We start from the raw sequence: 19305 nt of genomic DNA on the forward strand, positions 1-19305 counted from the left end.
GGGAGTCTGAGTTTTACTTAAAGGGTTTTAGGAAGTGACTGGGGAGTATTAAGCTGATAAGATCCAACTGGTATTTTTATTTTTAAGATCATTCTGTCTACTGATTGGACAGAGTGCATAGGCAGCAAGGAGACCAACAAGGAGGCTTACTGGCTCCAAGCAAAAGATGATGGTGTCTTCAGACAAGGGTGGTAGTTGTGGAGATGGAGAAGACACCTCGAACGTTCCCCATGGGACTCAAAATAAAATCCAAATTCTGAAAGCCGATTTTCAAGACGCTGCCAGAGATGGCTCCCCTCCCCACTTCCACTTCATCCCTGACATTCTTCAAAATGACAAGCTCTCAAGGCTTTTGCACTTGCTGTCCCCCTCTGCATAGAAGGCTCTGCCTTCCAGGCCTTCCAATAGTTGGCATCTTCTCATCTCAAGTATCTTCTGCTCAAAAAGGCTTTCCTTGACCACCCAATATCAGCAACCTGCACCTCCACTCTCTCGTATCATTATAACTCACTCTCTGTAAATATTTCCTTTTTTGTGCATTGTGATGCCCCAGTAGAAAGTAGCCTTCAGGAAGGCATGGCCCCGTTTTGGTTACACTACATCCTCAGCAACTAGCACAGTGCCTAGCACACAATGAATATTTCTTCAATGTATCCCAGTCTGGGTGGAGGGCTAGGGCTGGGGTGGGGAAAGAATAAGGCTTGTGCTAAAGTAGGGGCTCTAAAGACCCAGGAAAATGTGTACAGGGAGGCCAAGTGCAGTTCGGAAAAACAGCTTTTCCAGAAAGCGGGATACAGGCCAGTCAGCAGCTGCCACGAAGAGAGGCGCAGGACAGCCCAAGGTTGCCACTGGCTCGGGGAGCGGAGGTCTGAGCAGCCCTGAAGGCGGTTATTTCGGAAAGCAGGCGCAGGGCAGATCCCGGTGGCGGCCTTTAAGGAAAGCCTGGCGTCCTCAGCAAACCAGCGGTTGGGGGGGTGGGGTGGGCGGGGGCGGGGTAACTTGGTCTGGGGTCTCGGGAGACGGGGGTGGTGCAGAAGCCGCCTCTTTCAGCCACCGGGAAGCTGAGGCTAAGGGCCGGCGGGTTGAGGTAGGCCCGACGGTAGGGCTAAGCAAAGACTCATAGCCCGAACACCCAGGCAGACGCTTGCGGGGAGGCGGGGGCTGTTACCTGCAACATCCCGGTTGTCCATCTTGAGACTCATCCAATCCCACAATGCTCCGGCGCCACCAGGGGCGGAGGGGTGGTGGTGGCGGGGGGGCGCTTGTTATAGTACGCATGGCCTGATGGGAGATGTAGTCCGCGTCGGCAAGCCACGCCCTGCCATTGCTTGGACACCTGGGGTCTTCACCCTAGGAATGCAAACCTCAGCCCATCGGAAATCTCCGGTCACAGTCCCGCGGACCAGATGGTGTCGCCTTTTCTCAGACCTTCCCGGAGCCGCGGCCACTCCAAATACAAACTACATGTTCCAGGATGCTTTGTACAGAAGCTCTCGCGAGAAACGCGAGGCGCTCCCGGCCCCGCCCCGTGCGCCTGCTTCCGCCTCCCTGTGGCGGCAGTTTGTTGTTGGGGAGGCCAAAATGGCGGCTCAGGCGGCGGCGGCGGCTCAGGCTGCGGCAGCCCAGGCAGCGCAGGCCGAGGCGGCTGAGTCGTGGTACCTGGCGCTCCTGGGCTTTGCCGAACACTTCCGCACTTCCAGCCCGCCCAAGATCCGCCTATGTGTGCACTGCTTGCAGGCCGTGTTCCCCTTCAAGCCGCCGCAGCGCATTGAGGCCCGAACACACCTGCATCTCGGTTCCGTGCTCTACCACCACACCAAGAACAGCGAGCAGGCGCGCAGCCACCTGGAGAAGGCGGTGAGCGCGGGCCGGGCCGCAAGGGTGGAGGTGCAGGCTCTTTTCCGAGCTTGGGCTGAGGGGTCGCGACCCTGGCGGGCGGGGGCCGCCGGCGCCGCTCCTCCGGGACCTGGGGCGTGACTTCCGCACCAGCAGCAAGACCCCGAAGACGTGAGCCTCTCAGGGGACCCGAGGGAACTCGCCCCGTACCGTACTTAATGTTTCTGGTGACAGGCAGAGGCCTAGGACTCCGGTCCGGGTACTCCGAGAGTTGCGTCTTTCAGGAGCGACAGGGTTGTGCCCCCATCAATGATGAGGGGAGTCATAGGTGAGAGGCAGAGGCCCAGAGCCTAGAAGCAGTCGTTTGAAGTCCTGCAAAAGGCAGAACTGGGCGGGGGGTGGGGGGGGTGTCTGGATTCCAGGGCTCAGGGCTCCTGCTTTCTCCGTATCTACCTGTGATTTCTTTTCTTCCCACCATCCACTCAACCGTCCCCTTCAGAGGGCAGGCCCTATCTTCCCATGTTGACCTGTGGGATCTTGGTGCCTCAAAAAATGTGGGAAAGTGGCCATCATTCTGCCCTTTCTGGCTGTGCAGTTGTTTCTACTCAGAGCAACACCGCGCTCCTGTCATACGGTGTGTCCAATTGCCGTTCACCCAGCTTTATTCTGCTTAGAGGAGGGACTTCTTTTTTTTTTTTTTTTAATGGTTACTTTCCTCTCTTCCTGCCAGAGGTATGAGGTGAGTTTTTTTCTTGTTTTTTTTTTTTTTTTTTTTGATGTTGGGAGTAGGAGTTTATTAATTTATTTATGTATTTTTGCTATGTTGGGCCTTGGTTTCTGTGCGAGGGCTTTCTCTAGTTGTGGCAAGCGGGGGCCACTCACTATCGCGGCCTCTCGTTGCAGAGCGCAGGCTCCAGATGCGCAGGCTCAGTAGTTGTGGCTCACGGGCCTAGTTGCTCCGCGGCATGTGGGATCCTCCCAGACCAGGGCTCGAACCCATGTCCCCTGCATTAGCAGGCAGATTCTCAACCACTGCGCCACCAGGGAAGCCCAAGACTTCTTGAATACAGTCAACTTCGATTTTAAAAATGTGTTGATCCTGAGGTAAATCTGAGCCCACCGGTGGCTAGTAACAAATTGCCTTTGGTAGGATAATCAGATCTTTGTTTTGCAGACTGTAAAGAGTTGGAAGGGGACTTTAGTTCTTTCTTGATCCACTTCCTTGTTTCACGAATGAGGCAGTATGGGCCCAAAGAGGTAAAGTGATTTGCCCAAAGCCACACAGCAACTTATTAACAAAATTGAGCTCAAACCTAGGCTCAAGGGCTTCCCTGGTGGCGCTGTGGTTAAGAATCCACCTGCCAATGCAGGGGACACGGGTTCGAGCCCTGGTCCGGGAAGATCCCACATGCCGCGGAGCACTGAAGCCGGTGCACCACAACTACTGAGCCTGCACTCTAGAGCTCCCGTGCCACAACTACTGAAGCCCGTGCACCTAGAGCCCGTGCTCCGCAATGAGAAGCCACTGCAATGAGAAGCCCGCGCACCGCAACAAAGAGTAGCCCCCTCTCGCCGCGACCAGAGAAATCCCGAGCGCAGCAATGAAGACCCAACGCAACCAAAAATTAAAAAATAATAATAATAAATAAATTTACAACAACAACAAAAAATCTAAGGTCAAGATCGCCAGGGTCCATGCCAAGACGATAAGTCGTGGGTGGTGGTTGGCTTTTTCTTTTAATTAATTAATTAATTAATTTTTGGCTGTGTTGGGCCTTCATTGCTGCCGCGGGCTTTCTCTAGGAGCAGTGTGCGGGGGCTACTCTTCATTACAGTGCACGGGCTTCTCGTTGCAGTGTCTTTTTTTTTTTTTTTTTTTTTGCGGAACGTGGGCCTCTCTCTGTTGTGGCCTCTCCCGTTGCGGAGCTCAGGCTCCAACGCGCAGGCTCAGCGGCCATGGCTCACAGGCCCAGCTGCTCCGTGGCATGTGGGATCTTCCCGGACCGGGGCACGAACCCGTGTCCCCTGCATTGGCAGGTGGACTCTCAACCACTGCACCACCAGGGAAGCCCCGCAATGTCTTCTCTTGTTGTGGAGCACAGGCTCTAGGCGCGTGGGTTTCAGTAGCTGTAGCACATGGGCTGAATAGTTGTAGCTCACAGGCTCTAGAGCGCAGGCTCAGTAGTTGTGGCGCACGGGCTTAGTTGCTCTGCAGCATGTGGGATCTTTCCGGACCAGGGCTTGAACCCGCGTCCCCTGCACTGGCAGGCAGATTCTTAACCGCTGCGCCACCGGGGAAGTCCACGTCGTTGTTTTTGTGAAGTTCTTTTCTTTCATTCATTCAGCAGATATTTAATCAGCTCACACTGGGTGCCAAGACCTATTCTAGGTGCTGGGGATCAACAGTGACTAAAGCAGTCCTTGCCCACAGAAGCTTATGTTTTTGTGAGGGAGACAAACAATGAATATATAGTAAAAGGTTAGGCAGCGATAGAAGAACCATGAAAACCAGGGTGAGGGTTGGAGTTGACAGGGAGCTATTTTTAGCAAAGGTAATGAGGGGGTCTCTATTTGTGGGAGTCACATTTGAACAGAGTCCTGAATGAGGTGGGGGAGCAAGCCTTGAGAAGCGCTCAGAGTTTCAGGTCAATCCCGAGGAGTGCCTGAGCTGTTGGTGACTGGTTGATATCAGGGTCTCTCCTGAGCAGTGATGAGGCTGAGATCAAACGAAGTGTCAAGCTTCCTTGGGTGTGGGAAGGGTGGAGGCTGTGACTGCCCGGGCCTGACTCCCAGTGCCTTTAGTGGATGTGCTGGTTCTGAAGCTCTCCCTTCTCTCAGTTAACAACAAATCCTGCCACCTCCTTTCCCTTGTCTTCAGGCCATTCAACCTGTTTCTTTTTTGTTTTCTTTTTTTAATTTGAAATATTGTAGGGTCTTTTTTAATTTTTATTTAATTAATTTATTTTTGGCTGCATTGGGTCTTTGTTGCTGTGCGCGGGCTTTCTCTAGTTGTGGCAAGCGGGGGCTACTATCGTTGCGGTGCACGGGCTTCTCATTGCGGTGGCTTCTCTTGTTGTGGAGCACGGGCTCTAGAGCACAGGCTCAGTAGTGGTCGCGCACGGGCTTAGTTGCTCCACAGCATGTGGGATCTTCCGGACCAGGACTCGAACCCGTGTCCCCTGCATTAGCAGGCGGATTCTTAACCACTGCACCACCAGGGAAGCCTTATGGTAGTTCTATTTTTAATTTTTTGAGGAACCTCCATACTGTTTTCCATAGTGGCTGCACCAATTTACAGTCCAACAGTGCACAAGGGCCCCCTTTTCAGGGCTTCCCTGGTGGCACAGTGGTTAAGAATCCGCCTGCCAATGCAGGGGACATGGGTTCGAGCCCTGGTCCGGGAAGATCCCACATGCCGCGGAGCAACTAAGCCCGTGCGCCACAACTACTGAGCCCGCAAGCCACAACTAGTGAAGCCCACGTGCCTAGAGTCCATGCACCACAACGAAGAGTAGCCCCCGCTCGCCACGACTAGAGAAAGCTCATGTGCAGCAACGAAGACCCAACACAGCCAAAAATAAAATAAATGAAATAAATAAAATTATTTTTTTTAAAAAAGGGACTTTAACTTAAATAGACGTTTCTCCAAAGAAGATAGCCAATAGGTGCATGAAAAGATGCTCAGCATTGCTAGTTATTAGAGAAATGCAAATCAGAACTACATTGAGGTATCACCTCACACCGGTCAGATTGCCATCATCAAAAAGTCTACAAATAATAAATGCTAGAGCGTGTGTAAAGGAAAGGAAACCCTCCTGCACTGTTGGTGGGAATGTAAATTGGTACAGCCACTATGGGGAACAGTATGGAGGTTCCTTAAAATAGAGTTGTTGGGCTTCCCTGGTGATGCAGTGGTTAAGAATTCACCCACCAATGCAGGGGACACGGGTTGGAGTCCTGGTCCGGGAGGATCCCACATGCCTTGGAGCAACTAAGCCAGTGCGCCACAACTGCTGAGCCTGTGCTCTAGAGCCCGCGAGACACAACTGTTGATCCCATGCGCCACAACTACTGAAGCCTGTGTGCCTGGAGCCCATGCTCTGCAACAAGAGAAGACACCGCAATGAGAAGCCCGCACACTGCAACGAAGAGTAGCCCCCACCTGCTGCACCTAGAGAAAGCCCATGGGCAGCAACGGAGACCCAGTGCAGCCAAAAATAAAATAAATAAAATTTTTTTTTAAATCTAAAAAAAAAAACCAAAAGATACCGGCAGCAACGTATATATTAAACAACAGAAAAAAGTGGAGTTGTCGTATGATCCAGCAATCCCACTCCTGGACATATATCAGGAAAAGATGAAAACTCATTCAAAAAGCTACATGCGCTGAAATGTTCATAGCAGCACTGTTTATAATAGCCACAACATGGAAGCAACTTAAATGTCCATCAATGGATGAATGGATAAAGAAATGTGGTATATGTATACATAGTAGACTACTACTTATCCATAAAAAAGAATGAAATAATGCCATTTGCAGCAACATGGATGGACCTAGAGATTATCATACTAAGTGAAGTAAGTCAGAGAAAGACAAATAGCATATGAGATCACTTATATGTGGAATTTAAAATATGATACAAATGAACTTATTTCAAACAGAAAACAGACTCACAGACATAGAAGACAATCTGATAGTTACCAGGGGGAAAAGAGGTAGGGGAAGGATAAATTAGGAGTTTGAGATTATCAGGTACAAAGTACTATATATGAAACAGATAAACAACAAGGTATAGCACAGGAAATTATATTCAGTATCTTGTAATAAGCCATAATGAAAAAGAATATGAAAAAGTATATGTATGAATATATGTAACTTAATCACTTTGATGTAAACCAGAAACTAACACAGCAGTGTAAATGAACTATACTTCAGTTAAAAAATAAAAATATATAAGCGCTTGAGCATTTGTGGATTTTGGCATCCTCAAAGGCTCCTGGAACCAATCCCCTGAGGATACTGAGGGACAATTGTATCTTCTCCCATTCTCTCCATTCTGCCTTTTTGTTTTGTTAATAGTTTCCTTCCTGTGCAAAAGCTTTTTAGCTGGGTGTAGTCCCATTTGTTTATTTATTTTTTAAATTTATTTATTTATTTAATTTTGGTTGCATTGGGTCTTCGTTGCTGCGTGGGCTTTCTCTAGTTGCGGCAAGCGGGGGCTACTCTTCATTGCGGTGCGCGGGCTTCTCATTGCAGTTGCTTCTCTTGTTGTGGAGCACAGGCTCTAGGTGCGCGGGCTTCAGTAGTTGTGGCTCGCAGGCTCTAGAGTGCAGGCTCAGTAGTTGTGGCACACGGGCTTAGTTGATCCGCGGCATGTGGTATCTTCCCGGAACAGGGCTTGAACCTGTGTCCCCTGCATTGGCAGGCGGATTCTTAACCACTGCGGCACCAGGGAAGCCCCCATTTGTTTATTTTTGCTTTTGTTTCCCTTGCCTGAGGAAACAGATCCAGAAAAATATTGCTAAGGTTGATATCAAAGAGTACACTGCTCATGTTTTCTTCTAGGAGCTTTATGGTTTCAGGTCTTTAAGTCTTTCATCCATTTTAAGTTTATTTTTTTATATAGAGTGAGAAAGTAATCCAGTTTGATTCTTTTGCATGTGGCTGTCCAGTTTTCCCAGCACCATTTTTTAAAAATATTTATTTATTTATTTATTTATGGTTTAGTTGGGTCTTCGTTGCAGCACGCGGGATCTTTCATTGTAGTGCGTGGGCTTCTCTCTAGTTGTGGTGCTCAGGCTTCTCTCTAGCTGTGGTGCGTGGGCTCAGTTGCCCCACAACATGTGGGATCTTAGTTCCCCGGCCAGGGATCGAACCCACGTACCCTGCATTGGAAGGCTGATTCTTAACCACTGGACCACCAGGGAAGTGCCCCAAACACCATTTATTGAAGAGGCTGTCTTTTCCCTATTATGTATTCTTGCCTCTTTTGTCCTAAATTAATTGGCTGTATAAGTATGGGTTTATTTCTGGGCTGTCTATTCTCCATTGATCTATGTGTCTGTTTTTGTGCCATTACCATACTGTTTTTATTGCTGTAGGTTTGTAGCATAGTTTGAAATCAGGAAACATGATACCTCCAGCTTTGTTCTTTTTTCTCAAGATTGCTTTGGCTACTCACACTCCTTTGTGTTTTCATAAAATTTTTAGAATTATTTGTTCTAGTTCTGTGAAAAATACTATTGGTATTTTGAGAGGGATTGCATTGGATCTGCAGATTGCCTTGTGTAATATGGTCATTTTAACAATATTAATTCTCCCAATCCATGAGCACAGTATAGCTTCCATTCGTTTCTGTAGTCTTCATTTTCTTTCATTGATGTCTTAGAGTTTTCAGAGTATAAGACTTTTACTTCCTTGGTTAGATTTATTCTTAGCTACTTTACTCTTTTTTGTTTTGTTTTGTTTTTGTTTTTGTTTTTTTTGTTTTTGCTGTACACGGGCCCCTCACCGCTGTGGCCTCTCCCGTTGTGGAGCACAGGCTCCGGACACGCAGGCCCAGCGGCCATGGCCCACGGGCCCAGCCGCTCCGTGGCATGTGGGATCCTCCCGGACCGGGTCACGAACCCGTGTCCTCTGCATCGGCAGGCAGACTCTCAACCACTGCGCCACCAGGGAAGCCCATACTCTTTTTGATACAGTTGTAAATGGGATTGTTTTCTTAATTTTCTTTTCTGATAGTTCATTATTAGTGTATGGAAACACAACAGATTTCTGTATATTAATTCTGTATCCTGCAACTTTATTGAATTCATTTATAAATTATATTTTTTGGTGACAACTCTAGGATTTTCTGTATATGGTATCATGTCATGTGCAAACAGTGATAGTTTTACTTTTTCCTTTCCATTCAGCCTGTTTCTAGCAGTGGTTCATAGTCACTGTATATATATATGTATATATATTTTTATAAACTTATTTAATTATCTTTGGCTGCCTTGGGTTTTCATTGCTGTATGCAGGCTTTCTCTAGTTGTTGTGAACGGGGGCTCCTCTTTGTTGCAGTGCATGGGCTTCTCATTACAGTGGCTTCTCTTGTTGCGGAGCACGAGCTCTTGGTATGCAGGCTTCAGTAGTTGTGGCTCACAGGCTCAGTAGTTGTGGCCTACGGGCTTAGTTGCTCTGTGGCATGTGGGATCTTCCCGAACCAGGGCTCGAACCTGTGTCCCCTGCATTGGCAGGTGGATTCTTAACCACTTCGCCACCGGGGAAGTCCAGTCACTGTGTATATTGTCCTTATCATATTTTGCCCACTCAGTGCCGTCGAGGAGAAGCAGCCATGCCTCAGATTGCTTCCTTGTAGCTGCCTGGCTTTGGACCCATAATTTAAATCCTTATCATCGTGGAGAGTTTTCCCTCGATTTTACAGAACCCTAAATCTTGTGGGGTCTTCCATAGAGCCACAGGGTACCCTCCTAGGTCGCACTGTCGTTACACCTGGAAATACCTTTCTTTCTGTCAGGTGCATCCCCACGTGAAAGTTTGTCCAGATTTCAGTTAAAGTGCCATTCTTTGTAATGTTTTCCTTCTTTGGTTGTTTCTGATCTCCTTTTGTGTTGCAATGCAAGCATGCTTTTTTTAAACTTCATTCTTTATTAGCTGTGCATTTTTTCCAAATCACGGAGCTGTCAACTTTTATTCTTTCCTTTCCTTTCATTCTTTACTAGGTAAAGAATCATATAAGTGCTATAGATAAAACTTTTAATTGACCTCTGAACTTAGTATTACATTCATCTTCCTTAACTATTATTTTCATCATCTTTTGCTTTCCCTATGAGAGACTTTAACCTCGTTTGTAATCACTTTTTTATATATATAAGGGTAGATTATTATTTCTGTTTCCTCAACTGTATTTGTAAGCTTTCCAGAAGGAATGTGTAATATACTCACCCATCTGCTTCATCAGTTCATTTGTTAAGGGTTCCCATCAGAGGGACGGAGGGTATTTCTCCCTTTCCTCAGCAGCTTTATCCAAGTTGCAGCCATTGGTCTCTCAGTCATACCTGCCTCTGCAGGCCTTCGGAGTACCTGCTGGCTGCCTCATTCCCTGGATCTGTTCAGCAGGTCCTGTAACTATTACAGTGCATGACAAGACACTTCACCAGAGAGCCTTCTCTTTTTGCTTATGGTTTTGGCAGGGATGGGGATGTATCTACAGAATTCTTTTTTTTTTTTAATTTATTTATTTTTTATTGTGTCAGGTCTTCATTGCTACACACGGGCTTTCTCTCATTGCGGCAAGCAGGGGCTACTCTTTGTTGCGGTGCGAGGGCTTCTCACTGCGGTGGCTTGTCTTGTGGAGCACAGGCTCTAGGCACGTGGGCTCAGTAGTTGTGGCTCACGGGCTCTAGAGCGCAGGCTCAGTAGTTGTGGCGCATGGGCTTAGTTGATCCATGGCATGTGGGATCTTCCCGGACCAAGACTCGAACCCGTGTCCCTTGCATTGGCAGGCAGATTCTTAATCACTGCACCACCAGGGAAGTCCCCTCAACAGAATTCTTGACTCCTTTGGGACTCTGACTAAATCATTCATGATTATAAGGAATGTCACTTTACATCAAAATCTCTTGGCTAGATACTTTGTGAAGCTATTTCTACAGGTTTTGTCAGATTGTGTTCTTTTTCATTTCAGTTTTGCCTTGTTGTCTTTCCTCTTGCTACATACTATTCCTGTGTAAATTTTCAGTCTTCTCTTATATTTTACTGTTTTTCAAACAGTTCCATTTCAGTCATTTGTGCTTCCACTGTGGAACTGAGAATCTTTATATCTGTACTTAGATGTGTATTTATTTCCCCCTTAACTTTCTTAATTTATCTGGAAAGTGCATCATCATCCTTAGATTTTGCTGATTTGAAAGCCACAGAGGAATAAATGCTACTTCTCTGGAATGGATTGTTTGTTATTTGCTATAATCCAGGCAGTCATTCTTTGGACAGTGGTCTTTAGTGACTGCAGCATCTGTGTTGATGCCATGTTTGCTTTCTCTGTGTGTTTGCAATGGGGCTACTTTCTAGTGGTTGTTCGTCTGACTTAGAAAGCAGCTCCAAACTGCCAGTCAGATACTCCTTAATTGTGCTTCCAGGTTTAGCCCGAGAGTCTATGGCTACCTTCCCAGCAAGTGATTAAAAGCTTCCCTTTCTTATTTTAAGGCCTAAAAGGGCTCAATTCTGGGCCTTTCATCATCAGGCACAGATGGAGCATATCTTTCATCCTTTAGGATCATGGCTGTGTCCTGGTAAATTCCATGCCACATCAGCTGGGAGCAGAACCTGGTACAGAAGCTGCATTTGCAGAACTTGCTGTTAAGCATTTTCATGGAAGAGTATCTGTGCTTCCTCCTGTTCGCATTTCCATTTTCTTCACTCATTCTCTGAGTCTCCCCTGACTTCAGGAAGTGAAATGTGTTTAGGAACCTTTACTTCATGATGCTACCAACTTGCCCCCTGTCTCCCCTGCAACCCGTACTTCTTCCGGTTCCTGCCTGGGAATTATTATAGTATTCTTGGTGCTTTCCACATGCCAGGCTCTGCATTCATGGTTCTTGGAGCACTGTCTCTTTGGATCCTCACCGAACCCACAAGGTAGAGACCACTTCCGACTTGCCGATGGCAGTACTGACCGGGATGCTTGTAGCCGTGGTCACATGGCAGAGAGAGGCAAGGCTGGCTGCTAAATGTTGTGCTTCCATCCCAGAGGAGTTTCAGTTGATAACTATTTTTACACATTTTGGTGACTTAAAAAAACCTGATTTTTAAGAAAAACTTACCTTGGTTATGAGGTACAAGAAGCCTTGAAACACTCAGCCCTGAACTGAATGCCCTAGGAATGAGAAGCGTGCTGATCCCAGCCCTTCCACCCCTCAGGGTGTATGCTAGCCCTGTGATGACCCTTGCTTTTCCTGAGAACCCCAAGGTGACCCCAGAGGCTTCTGGTAGGGTCATTCACATCTCTGCCTCACACCTGCAGGCTTCCTGGTAGTGACGGGACTCTCACTTTGGCTGCTTTCGCATGACAGGAAGAAGACGTAAAAACTATATTTTAATGTTACAAAGTAAAACATAGGTTGAGGTAGCAACCTTGGGTAATTTGTGAGATGGACGTATTTTCTAATATCTAGATTTCTGATTATGAATTTATGTTGCAAGTTAAAAAAGGTACAAAAGCAAAGTGATTTGATTGGCTTCTGACTGACAATCCTGGGGAAGTGACTGGCTCTCCGTGACATGGAGCTAGTCCTACAGCTTCAGAAATGGGTCATCTTGGGGACGGCTCAGGTGTCACTGACACTGATGCCTGAGCAAGAAACAGTGACGTTTAAAGACAAGGAGACGTCTGATGCCACTTAGGAATTAGAATTTTGTGTTTAAAAGGCGTAAGCCTGGGCTTCCCTGGTGGCGCAGTGGTTGAGAATCCTCCCGCCAATGCAGGGGACACGGGTTCTATCCCTGGTCTGGGAAGATCGCACATGCCACAGAGCAACTAAGCCCGTGTGCCACAACTACTGAGCCCACATGCTGCAACTGCTGAAGCCCGAGCGCCTAGAGTCCGTGCTCTGCAACAAGAGAAACCACGACAATGAGAAGCCCACACACCACAACGAAGAGTAGCCCCCACTTGCTGCAACTAGAGAAAGCCCTCGCGCAGCAACGAAGACCCAATGCAGCCAAAAAAAAAAAAAAGGCAAAAGCCTCAGTTCTGTGGCCATTTGTGCATGAGGAAGCCCTCATTTCCTTGTGATGATAGATAAAGTCATCATTCGTGCAACAAATGTTTCCTGAGAGCCTCCCATGTATCAGCCCCTTCTAGGCACTGGGGACACAGAATCATGATGAGGCACATTATGGGGCTTTATCCAACATCCCCAATTTGTGTGTGTGTTGGGGGGTGTGTTGGGGGCTGGTGGCCCACAGTGCATGCATGAGAGAATGGTGGCAGATCATGGCTCTGGGAAATGGATGCTAAGGACCACTAGGATCCAGCTCCTCCAGGAGTTGGAGTGTTGCTAACTCCCATGTGGGTCCACACCTCAAACTTTGTCCTCTGGCCCCTAGAGCAGCGCTCCTGACAGCCTCTCACACTGACAGACAAGGCCTTCCAGAAGGTTTGAGTCTTCAAACTTTACACATTACTTTCCAGCTCTCCCCGTGGTCACTAAAGGCCCCAGGGGGATGTGATGCTCTTTCTCCAGCCCTCAGGTCAGAAAACAGAACTGTCAGAGACAGAAACTGATCATTAACAGACACATCTGACTTATAGAAAAAAGGTGTTAGTGGGGTCCAGCCCAAATGTCTACTGAATAGATGTTAACCACATAAAATCCCCAAATGCAGAGACATTTGATGGGCCCATGTGGGCCTGGGCCCAGCAGCACAGGCCAAGGCACTGGAGAAGTCAGCATAGTGGGGCCCTCCCCAGGCAGTAGGCAAATGGCTGTGTCCCCTCACAGTCTGCCCACCATGGACATACTTCTGTGGACTGTCCTCTCGTGAATTTGGAGTATGCCTTGTGCAGTGGGGAGAGCATCCCTGGGCCACAGACTCATAAGGAAGGCTTCTTCGCCCCACTGGAGGAGTTTCACCTCTTGTTGCCCTCTTCACCTCTGTTGGGGAACAGTGACACACAGATGTAGTCAGCTTTACGCCAGGTCCTGAGGCATGGCCAAGCTTGACTTGGAAACTCAGCTGTAGGTGGTGGATTTACTGAGCCCACTCCGCCTTGGCTACCAGGCTGGGTTGTTGAGAGCAAGCCACACGGCGCTCCGAGTGGAAGGCAAATGCTTCTCATGTGTGTCTTTATCCATCCTGTACTCTCTCTAAAGGGCTCCCCTTGAGTATGGAGGCCTTGCCTGAGATATGTCTTGCATGTGGAGATTAAGTCATGGAACTACAGAATCTTGAGGTGGGACCAGGTCTTAGCATGTCCCTAACCCAGCTTTTTAGTCACAGAGTTTCCTACACGGTATCTTGTCCCTCCTCCCAGTTGGTGGCCTTCAGGAGTGTCTCTAGCTCGACTGCCCTTCCCAGTGAGGAGGAGTGGCTTCTGTAGAAAGCAAGCCCCTACTTATGTGTTTACCAGCTTCATGACGTCACACGAGGCTGGAGCTAGGCCTGTCCCCACTGTCCATGTAGGTGGTATTCAGCCAAGGAGCCTCACTTGGGGCCACACTCCTGGCAGCAGGCACTGGCCGTGTCCCTCTTGGGACCCTGAGCTCCTCCTGACCCTGTTGCAGGGGAGCCTTGGGAGGGGATACCCGGGCTGGCTGCGGAGTGCCTTTTGCCTGGGCTCTATGTGCACGTGCACTTGTATGTGTGTGTGACAGACACAGGAGCCTGGTGGCTCTCCATGTTTCCTCTCTCTCTCTGTTCTGTCCCTCTCCTCTACTCCCATAGCTCCCCCTCCTGGCCCACCTGTGTCTCTGAGGCAGCTGGTCTCCAGACCAGCTCCAAGTCTTGCCGAGCCTCTTTGGTGACTTCCGTGGCCACCACTCAGCCCCAGAGACATCTCGAGCTCCAAGGCTGTCCTGCTGGCGTCACTGGCCTTTCTCCCTGGCGGCCAGCAGACCCATGGGCCTTCAGCCTCTTTCCTCTTTCTCCTCCTCCCTCTGCGTCCTTTGCTGCATATAAGATGCTTTTAAAACTTGGATCTGATTGGGTGCTTTTGTTTTATGCGTCTGACTGGGTCAGGCTCCAGGGGTGACATCAGGGCATTCTTACCCACAGTCACATGAGTGGCACAGAGACCAAATGGGCCTTCCAGCCTCACCTCCCTGGCCCTCTGCTCTTTGCCTGGAGCACCTCCCCTTCCTTCTTTGCCTGGTAACACCCATAGTTACATTCTCATCCTTCAAGGCCCAGCCCCAGACACCCCAACCCCCACCACCTCCCTCCACATGCGCGTGCGTGCACACACACACACACCACACACATATACCACACACACTGTTCTCCCACAGAGCATGGCAAGTAAGAGTCTTCTTCTGGGCTCTGGATCTGCCTTCCAGCAACTGCTGAGGCTCTGAGAATGTTTGCAGGACGAGTGGGTCAGCAGGAACAGCGTCAGGTGTATGCTTGAGTCCTTGATAGTCTGACAGACTGTGGTCAGTGTGGTGGTGTGGCGGACTGTCCTGGGACCTCACCGCCTCCTGTTGGAATGTGAAACTCCAGGGCACAGTTATGGCCAAGTGGGAGCATGTCGTTATCTGAACCATGTCCCAGCCTGTGTACTAGCAGAGAGGGATGGTGAGCTCAGAACTCAGAATCATCCCTGCTACCCCTGGCCAGGTGCTGCCCACACCAGTCCTTCCTGGAGTACTCTTCCCTCCCCTCTGAGGCTAACTTTGCTCATTTCCAAACATCTTTTAAATGTCACTTCTCCAGGAAGGACTGACACCCACAGACCTACTCTCTAATTGTAATTAATTCCTCACGTCATGATTTGCTCTTGGCGTACTACAGTGAGTGTCATGTGGTGGCCCCTCTGTGCTCCTTCCCCTTGTGAAGTGTTGCTGCTGTAGTGGGAGAGGGCTCCAATTTCTGACTCCGGAGCCTGGCAGGATGGGAAGCCCGTGAGTGGGGGAGCAAGTTCATGTTCCCTTTCCCCCAGACACGCCCTGGTTGCTGGATTAGAGGAAAAGCAAGCCCACCCTCTTAGGCTGAGCAGTCCATCTTCCCACTTAACCGAACACCTGCAGCCTCTGGTGACAAGGCAACCTGTGTAAACCCCAAAGTGGAGCCAGTTAAGCAGGTGCAAAGCGTATGGTTGAGAATTAATGCTTTTTTCTTTCTCTTTCAGTGGTTGATATCACAGCAAGTATCCTTTTCTTGGTACTGTTCCCTTTAAGGAAAACTCTTTCTAAATAAAAAAAAAATGTGTTATAAATTTGAATCCTACCTATAATGCACACCTTGGGTTTGGGCTTTGCCCCACAGATTACCTGGAGCATCCCTTCAGACCAGTAGCTTCTCCCTGGGTGCTGTGCTCCTCTTCATGCCCCAGCCTCTAGCTCCACACCCAGCCAGCAGCAAGCTCAGGGATTACTGGAGGAATATGTGAACTAGGGGTTTTAGAGTGGGTGGGGATATGCCCGTCCGGCCAGCCTCTGCAGTGTAAGAACGCTGAGCTGTGGCCCTTTTTTTTTTTTTTTGCGGTACGCGGGCCTCTCACTGTTGTGGTCTCTCACGTTGCGGAGCCCAGGCTCCGGACACGCAGGCTCAGCGGCCATGGCTCACGGGCGCAGCCGCTCCGCGGCACGTGGGATCCTCCCGGACCGGGGCACAAACCTGTGTACCCTGCATCGGCAGGCGGACTCCCAACCACTGCACCACCAGGGAAGCCCTGTGGCCCTTTTAAACTGACCATTTTGCAGTGTCTCTACTTCCTTAACTGGACGTCATTAGATCCCGCAGTTTGAAGATGTTAAATTTGAAGCAGCAAGTCTTTTGTCTGAATTATACTGTCAAGAGGTAAGAACATATGAAGGTTTCTGAAAGCAAACTCCCTCTCCCTGTAGCAAAGCACAGTGGCAAACTGGGACTCTCAGGAGTGGATTCCCTTCCGGCTTTTAAGACTTCTCATAATTTTCTTATCTCCCACGCCTGGCATGGGGCAGCCATGGGTGATCACTTGCTAACAAAGGCTAGCAGAATCTTTTTCTACCGAGGACTGTTGGAAAACAGCCTTGTTCCTAGGCTAAAGATGATTAGTTCCTGAACAAATTTATATAGTATAGGCTTAGGCTAAAGATGATTCCTAGGCTAAAGATGATTAGTTCCTGAACAAGTTTATATAGTTTACCTTAAGCTGGTTCCTGATGTCAGGTGTAGCTGAAAACTGCATTTCCCAGCTTTGAGCAGTGACCCCTTTTCACGCCCCTGACCCCTCTCTCTGGTTGCAGAACAGGAAAGACAGCAATTGTTATCAATTTGACTGTTCAGGATTTTGAACTAAAGCTAGTTTCTGTTTAGTTGAGTGGGGAGTTATTTTAAGGTCGATACAAAAACTTCCCAGCCAGTGAGTCTAATAAAATATCTTTTCTTCTTTAATCAAGCACATTGGCAACCCACAAATCCTTTGGTAAGTGTGAACAGGAATGGCCGCCTGGCTCCGCAGCTGCTGCATAAGGAATCCAGCTTGTTTTCTCCTCCCCAAACTTCACTGTTTCCTTTCAGAATTCCGTTGATGCAGCAAAGCCACTGCTGCGGAAAGCAATCCAGATCTCACAGCAGACCCCGTACTGGCACTGCCGCCTGCTCTTCCAGCTTGCTGTGAGTACTGCGGGCCTGGCTGAGATGCGTGGGTGCCTGTTGGGGGCCGTGACCTTGGGGCACAGCTGCCTCAAGTACAAATAAGCAGACTCTGGGACACACGGGTCTTCCTCAGGCTGCTGTACTGAGCGGATGGGGACACAGGAACGTTTCTTTGACCTCCTCACAAGTCCCCTCCAGACTGTCGCCAGGAGGCGGTACTCCCAGGGTGGGCCTCTCACTCAGCAGCACCTGGGGTGATTGGTGGGAGTATCCTTCCCCTGGAGCTGACTTGGGGCCTAGTCTTCATGTTCCCCTCCCTCCTGTTGCTCCCTTTGGCCTGCATTCATCAAAATTTAGGGAGCATTTCTTGCCAGAGATCCACTCTGTTTTCTGAGAGCTGCGCAGAGATTCCAAGGGACTGCCTATTGGGCAAGAAATGCTGGAGTCAAGCCTTTTCTCCTAGAGCCCACTTTTGGGGCCTGCTGGGGTATAGCCTCACCCTGGTCTCCACACAGCCCCTCTGCCCTCAGCCTCCCTTAAGCTCCTCAGATGTAGGTGGTGCCTGGTCCCTGCACTCTGAGATGCTCAGGTGGTGAGGGGCTCTCTAGGCTGGGCTTTCCTGGCTACAGTGGGGGCCGGGTGCTGGGTAGACTCCTTCATGAGGAGTGCCTCTTCATCCTGGGGTCTGCCCACACCTCCCCAGCACTGGCCATCCTCTATCCTCTCCTGACCCTGACACAGCCTACCCACCAGGCCACCTCTCGCCCACCCTCCATGATAAAGCTCCATCACCTGCCTGAACACACAGTGGGTGCTGGGCTGCAAGTGTCCCCTGCTCCCTGGGGGAGCATTAATGCCAGGAGGATTTGGCTCAGAGGGTCCCCTGCTGAGAAGAGCTCACCTAGCCTGGGCCCCTGCCTTCTTTCCAGGCTTTTTTCTGCCCTGCACGTGCACTGTCCTCCTTTTATCCTCCATGTGCTTTTGTGCCTGCTGGCAGAGGAGGAAGCAGGCCAGGCGGTGAGTCACCTGCCTCAAGTCACAGTATTGGTTTGTGCTGTGAGCACGGATCCCAAGATCTCAACCAAGGCTCCACAGGTGTCCCTGCCTTTCAGCCTGTCAAGGCTCCTGGGTTTGAAACTCCCATAGGTACTTACCCCTGAAAGAGTCCCTCCTTGTTTGAGGCTCCTCTGGCTGCTCCCCTAGTGACCACCCCCTGAAGGTGACCTGGGAAGCATTCAAACATACTCGCACAGCCTTGGAGGGGTCTGCACCTGTGAGTGTTAACTGCTGGCTGTATGCACCATTAAGCTTAGATGATGTACACTATAAACGAAGTGGAGTTCTGTACCCAAACACTGTTGATGAGATAATATGCTTAGTTTAGCTGAAAACTGACACTGAGGCAATTTTGTTGATGTAGGGAGGTTCAGTTTAACTCGCCAGCCATAAGGTCAGGTACTGTAAAGCAAGTGGTTTGGAAATGAGGGTCATTGTTCTTTCTTCTTTTCAGCAACTGCACACACTTGAGAAGGACCTGGTGTCAGCCTGTGACCTCCTGGGTGTGGGGGCCGAGTACGCCCGGGTGGTGGGATCTGAGTACACACGGTAGGCACTCTCTCCCTGGCCCCTCCTCCTCTTACTTGGAAAGAATTTGGCCATCTTGATCCTGGACAACAAATAGAAATGGCATTTCAGCATGAAACGATGGCCACCCTTATACATAGTAAGAGACATGCAAATTAAGGCAGCACCGAGATGCTGTGCCCCATCGATTCATGAAGTAAGAAGTTGAGTTGACTGTGAGGGTGAGGGGCAGCTGGCATTCTCAGCACCGTCAGCACTTGCACGTTTCTAGTATCTCTTGAAATAAAAAGGGCTCGTATGATTTTCTGGGTTGATCCCCTTCCTGGTGCAGTGCGAGAGTGGTGCTTGTAGAGAGTGTGGGCAGCGTGCTTGGCAACCAGTGTCCCCACTCAGGGGACACCCAGGAGTTTTTAGATACATAACAGGAGACAGAGTAAGTGGACATTTGTGTAAAAGAAGGGACATAGGTTCATGTTATGCATGAAACTGCTTAGACTACCTGGAGGCTAATGCCCTGGGGTTGGGGTCAGGGGTCAGAGGCCACCAGTGCTTCACTGTGTGCCCTCTAAGAGAGCCTC

General features: G+C 49.3%; 2 protein-coding genes across 4 annotated transcripts in view; one reads left to right on the plus strand and one right to left on the minus strand.

The window, feature by feature from the left end:
* The window catches only part of SUGP1 (SURP and G-patch domain containing 1), a 29594-nt gene extending 28284 nt beyond the window's left edge, over positions 1-1310 (minus strand). For both annotated transcript variants that reach the window (XM_067733362.1, XM_067733361.1), the window contains exon 1: positions 1169-1310. In XM_067733362.1, the coding sequence (XP_067589463.1) occupies positions 1169-1202 (34 nt within the window). In that variant the 5' untranslated portion in view covers positions 1203-1310. The remainder of the gene's footprint in view (positions 1-1168) is intronic.
* Positions 1311-1546: 236 nt separating this feature from the next.
* MAU2 (MAU2 sister chromatid cohesion factor) overlaps positions 1547-19305 on the plus strand; it is a 34515-nt gene continuing 16756 nt past the window's right edge. For both annotated transcript variants that reach the window (XM_067733359.1, XM_067733360.1), the window contains exons 1-5: positions 1547-1857; positions 15690-15707; positions 16295-16360; positions 17066-17161; positions 18654-18748. In XM_067733359.1, the coding sequence (XP_067589460.1) occupies positions 1582-1857; positions 15690-15707; positions 16295-16360; positions 17066-17161; positions 18654-18748 (551 nt within the window). In that variant the 5' untranslated portion in view covers positions 1547-1581. The remainder of the gene's footprint in view (positions 1858-15689; positions 15708-16294; positions 16361-17065; positions 17162-18653; positions 18749-19305) is intronic.

Source organism: Pseudorca crassidens, chromosome 3 (assembly GCF_039906515.1).
Source record: "Pseudorca crassidens isolate mPseCra1 chromosome 3, mPseCra1.hap1, whole genome shotgun sequence".
Classification (NCBI taxonomy): domain Eukaryota; kingdom Metazoa; phylum Chordata; class Mammalia; order Artiodactyla; family Delphinidae; genus Pseudorca; species Pseudorca crassidens.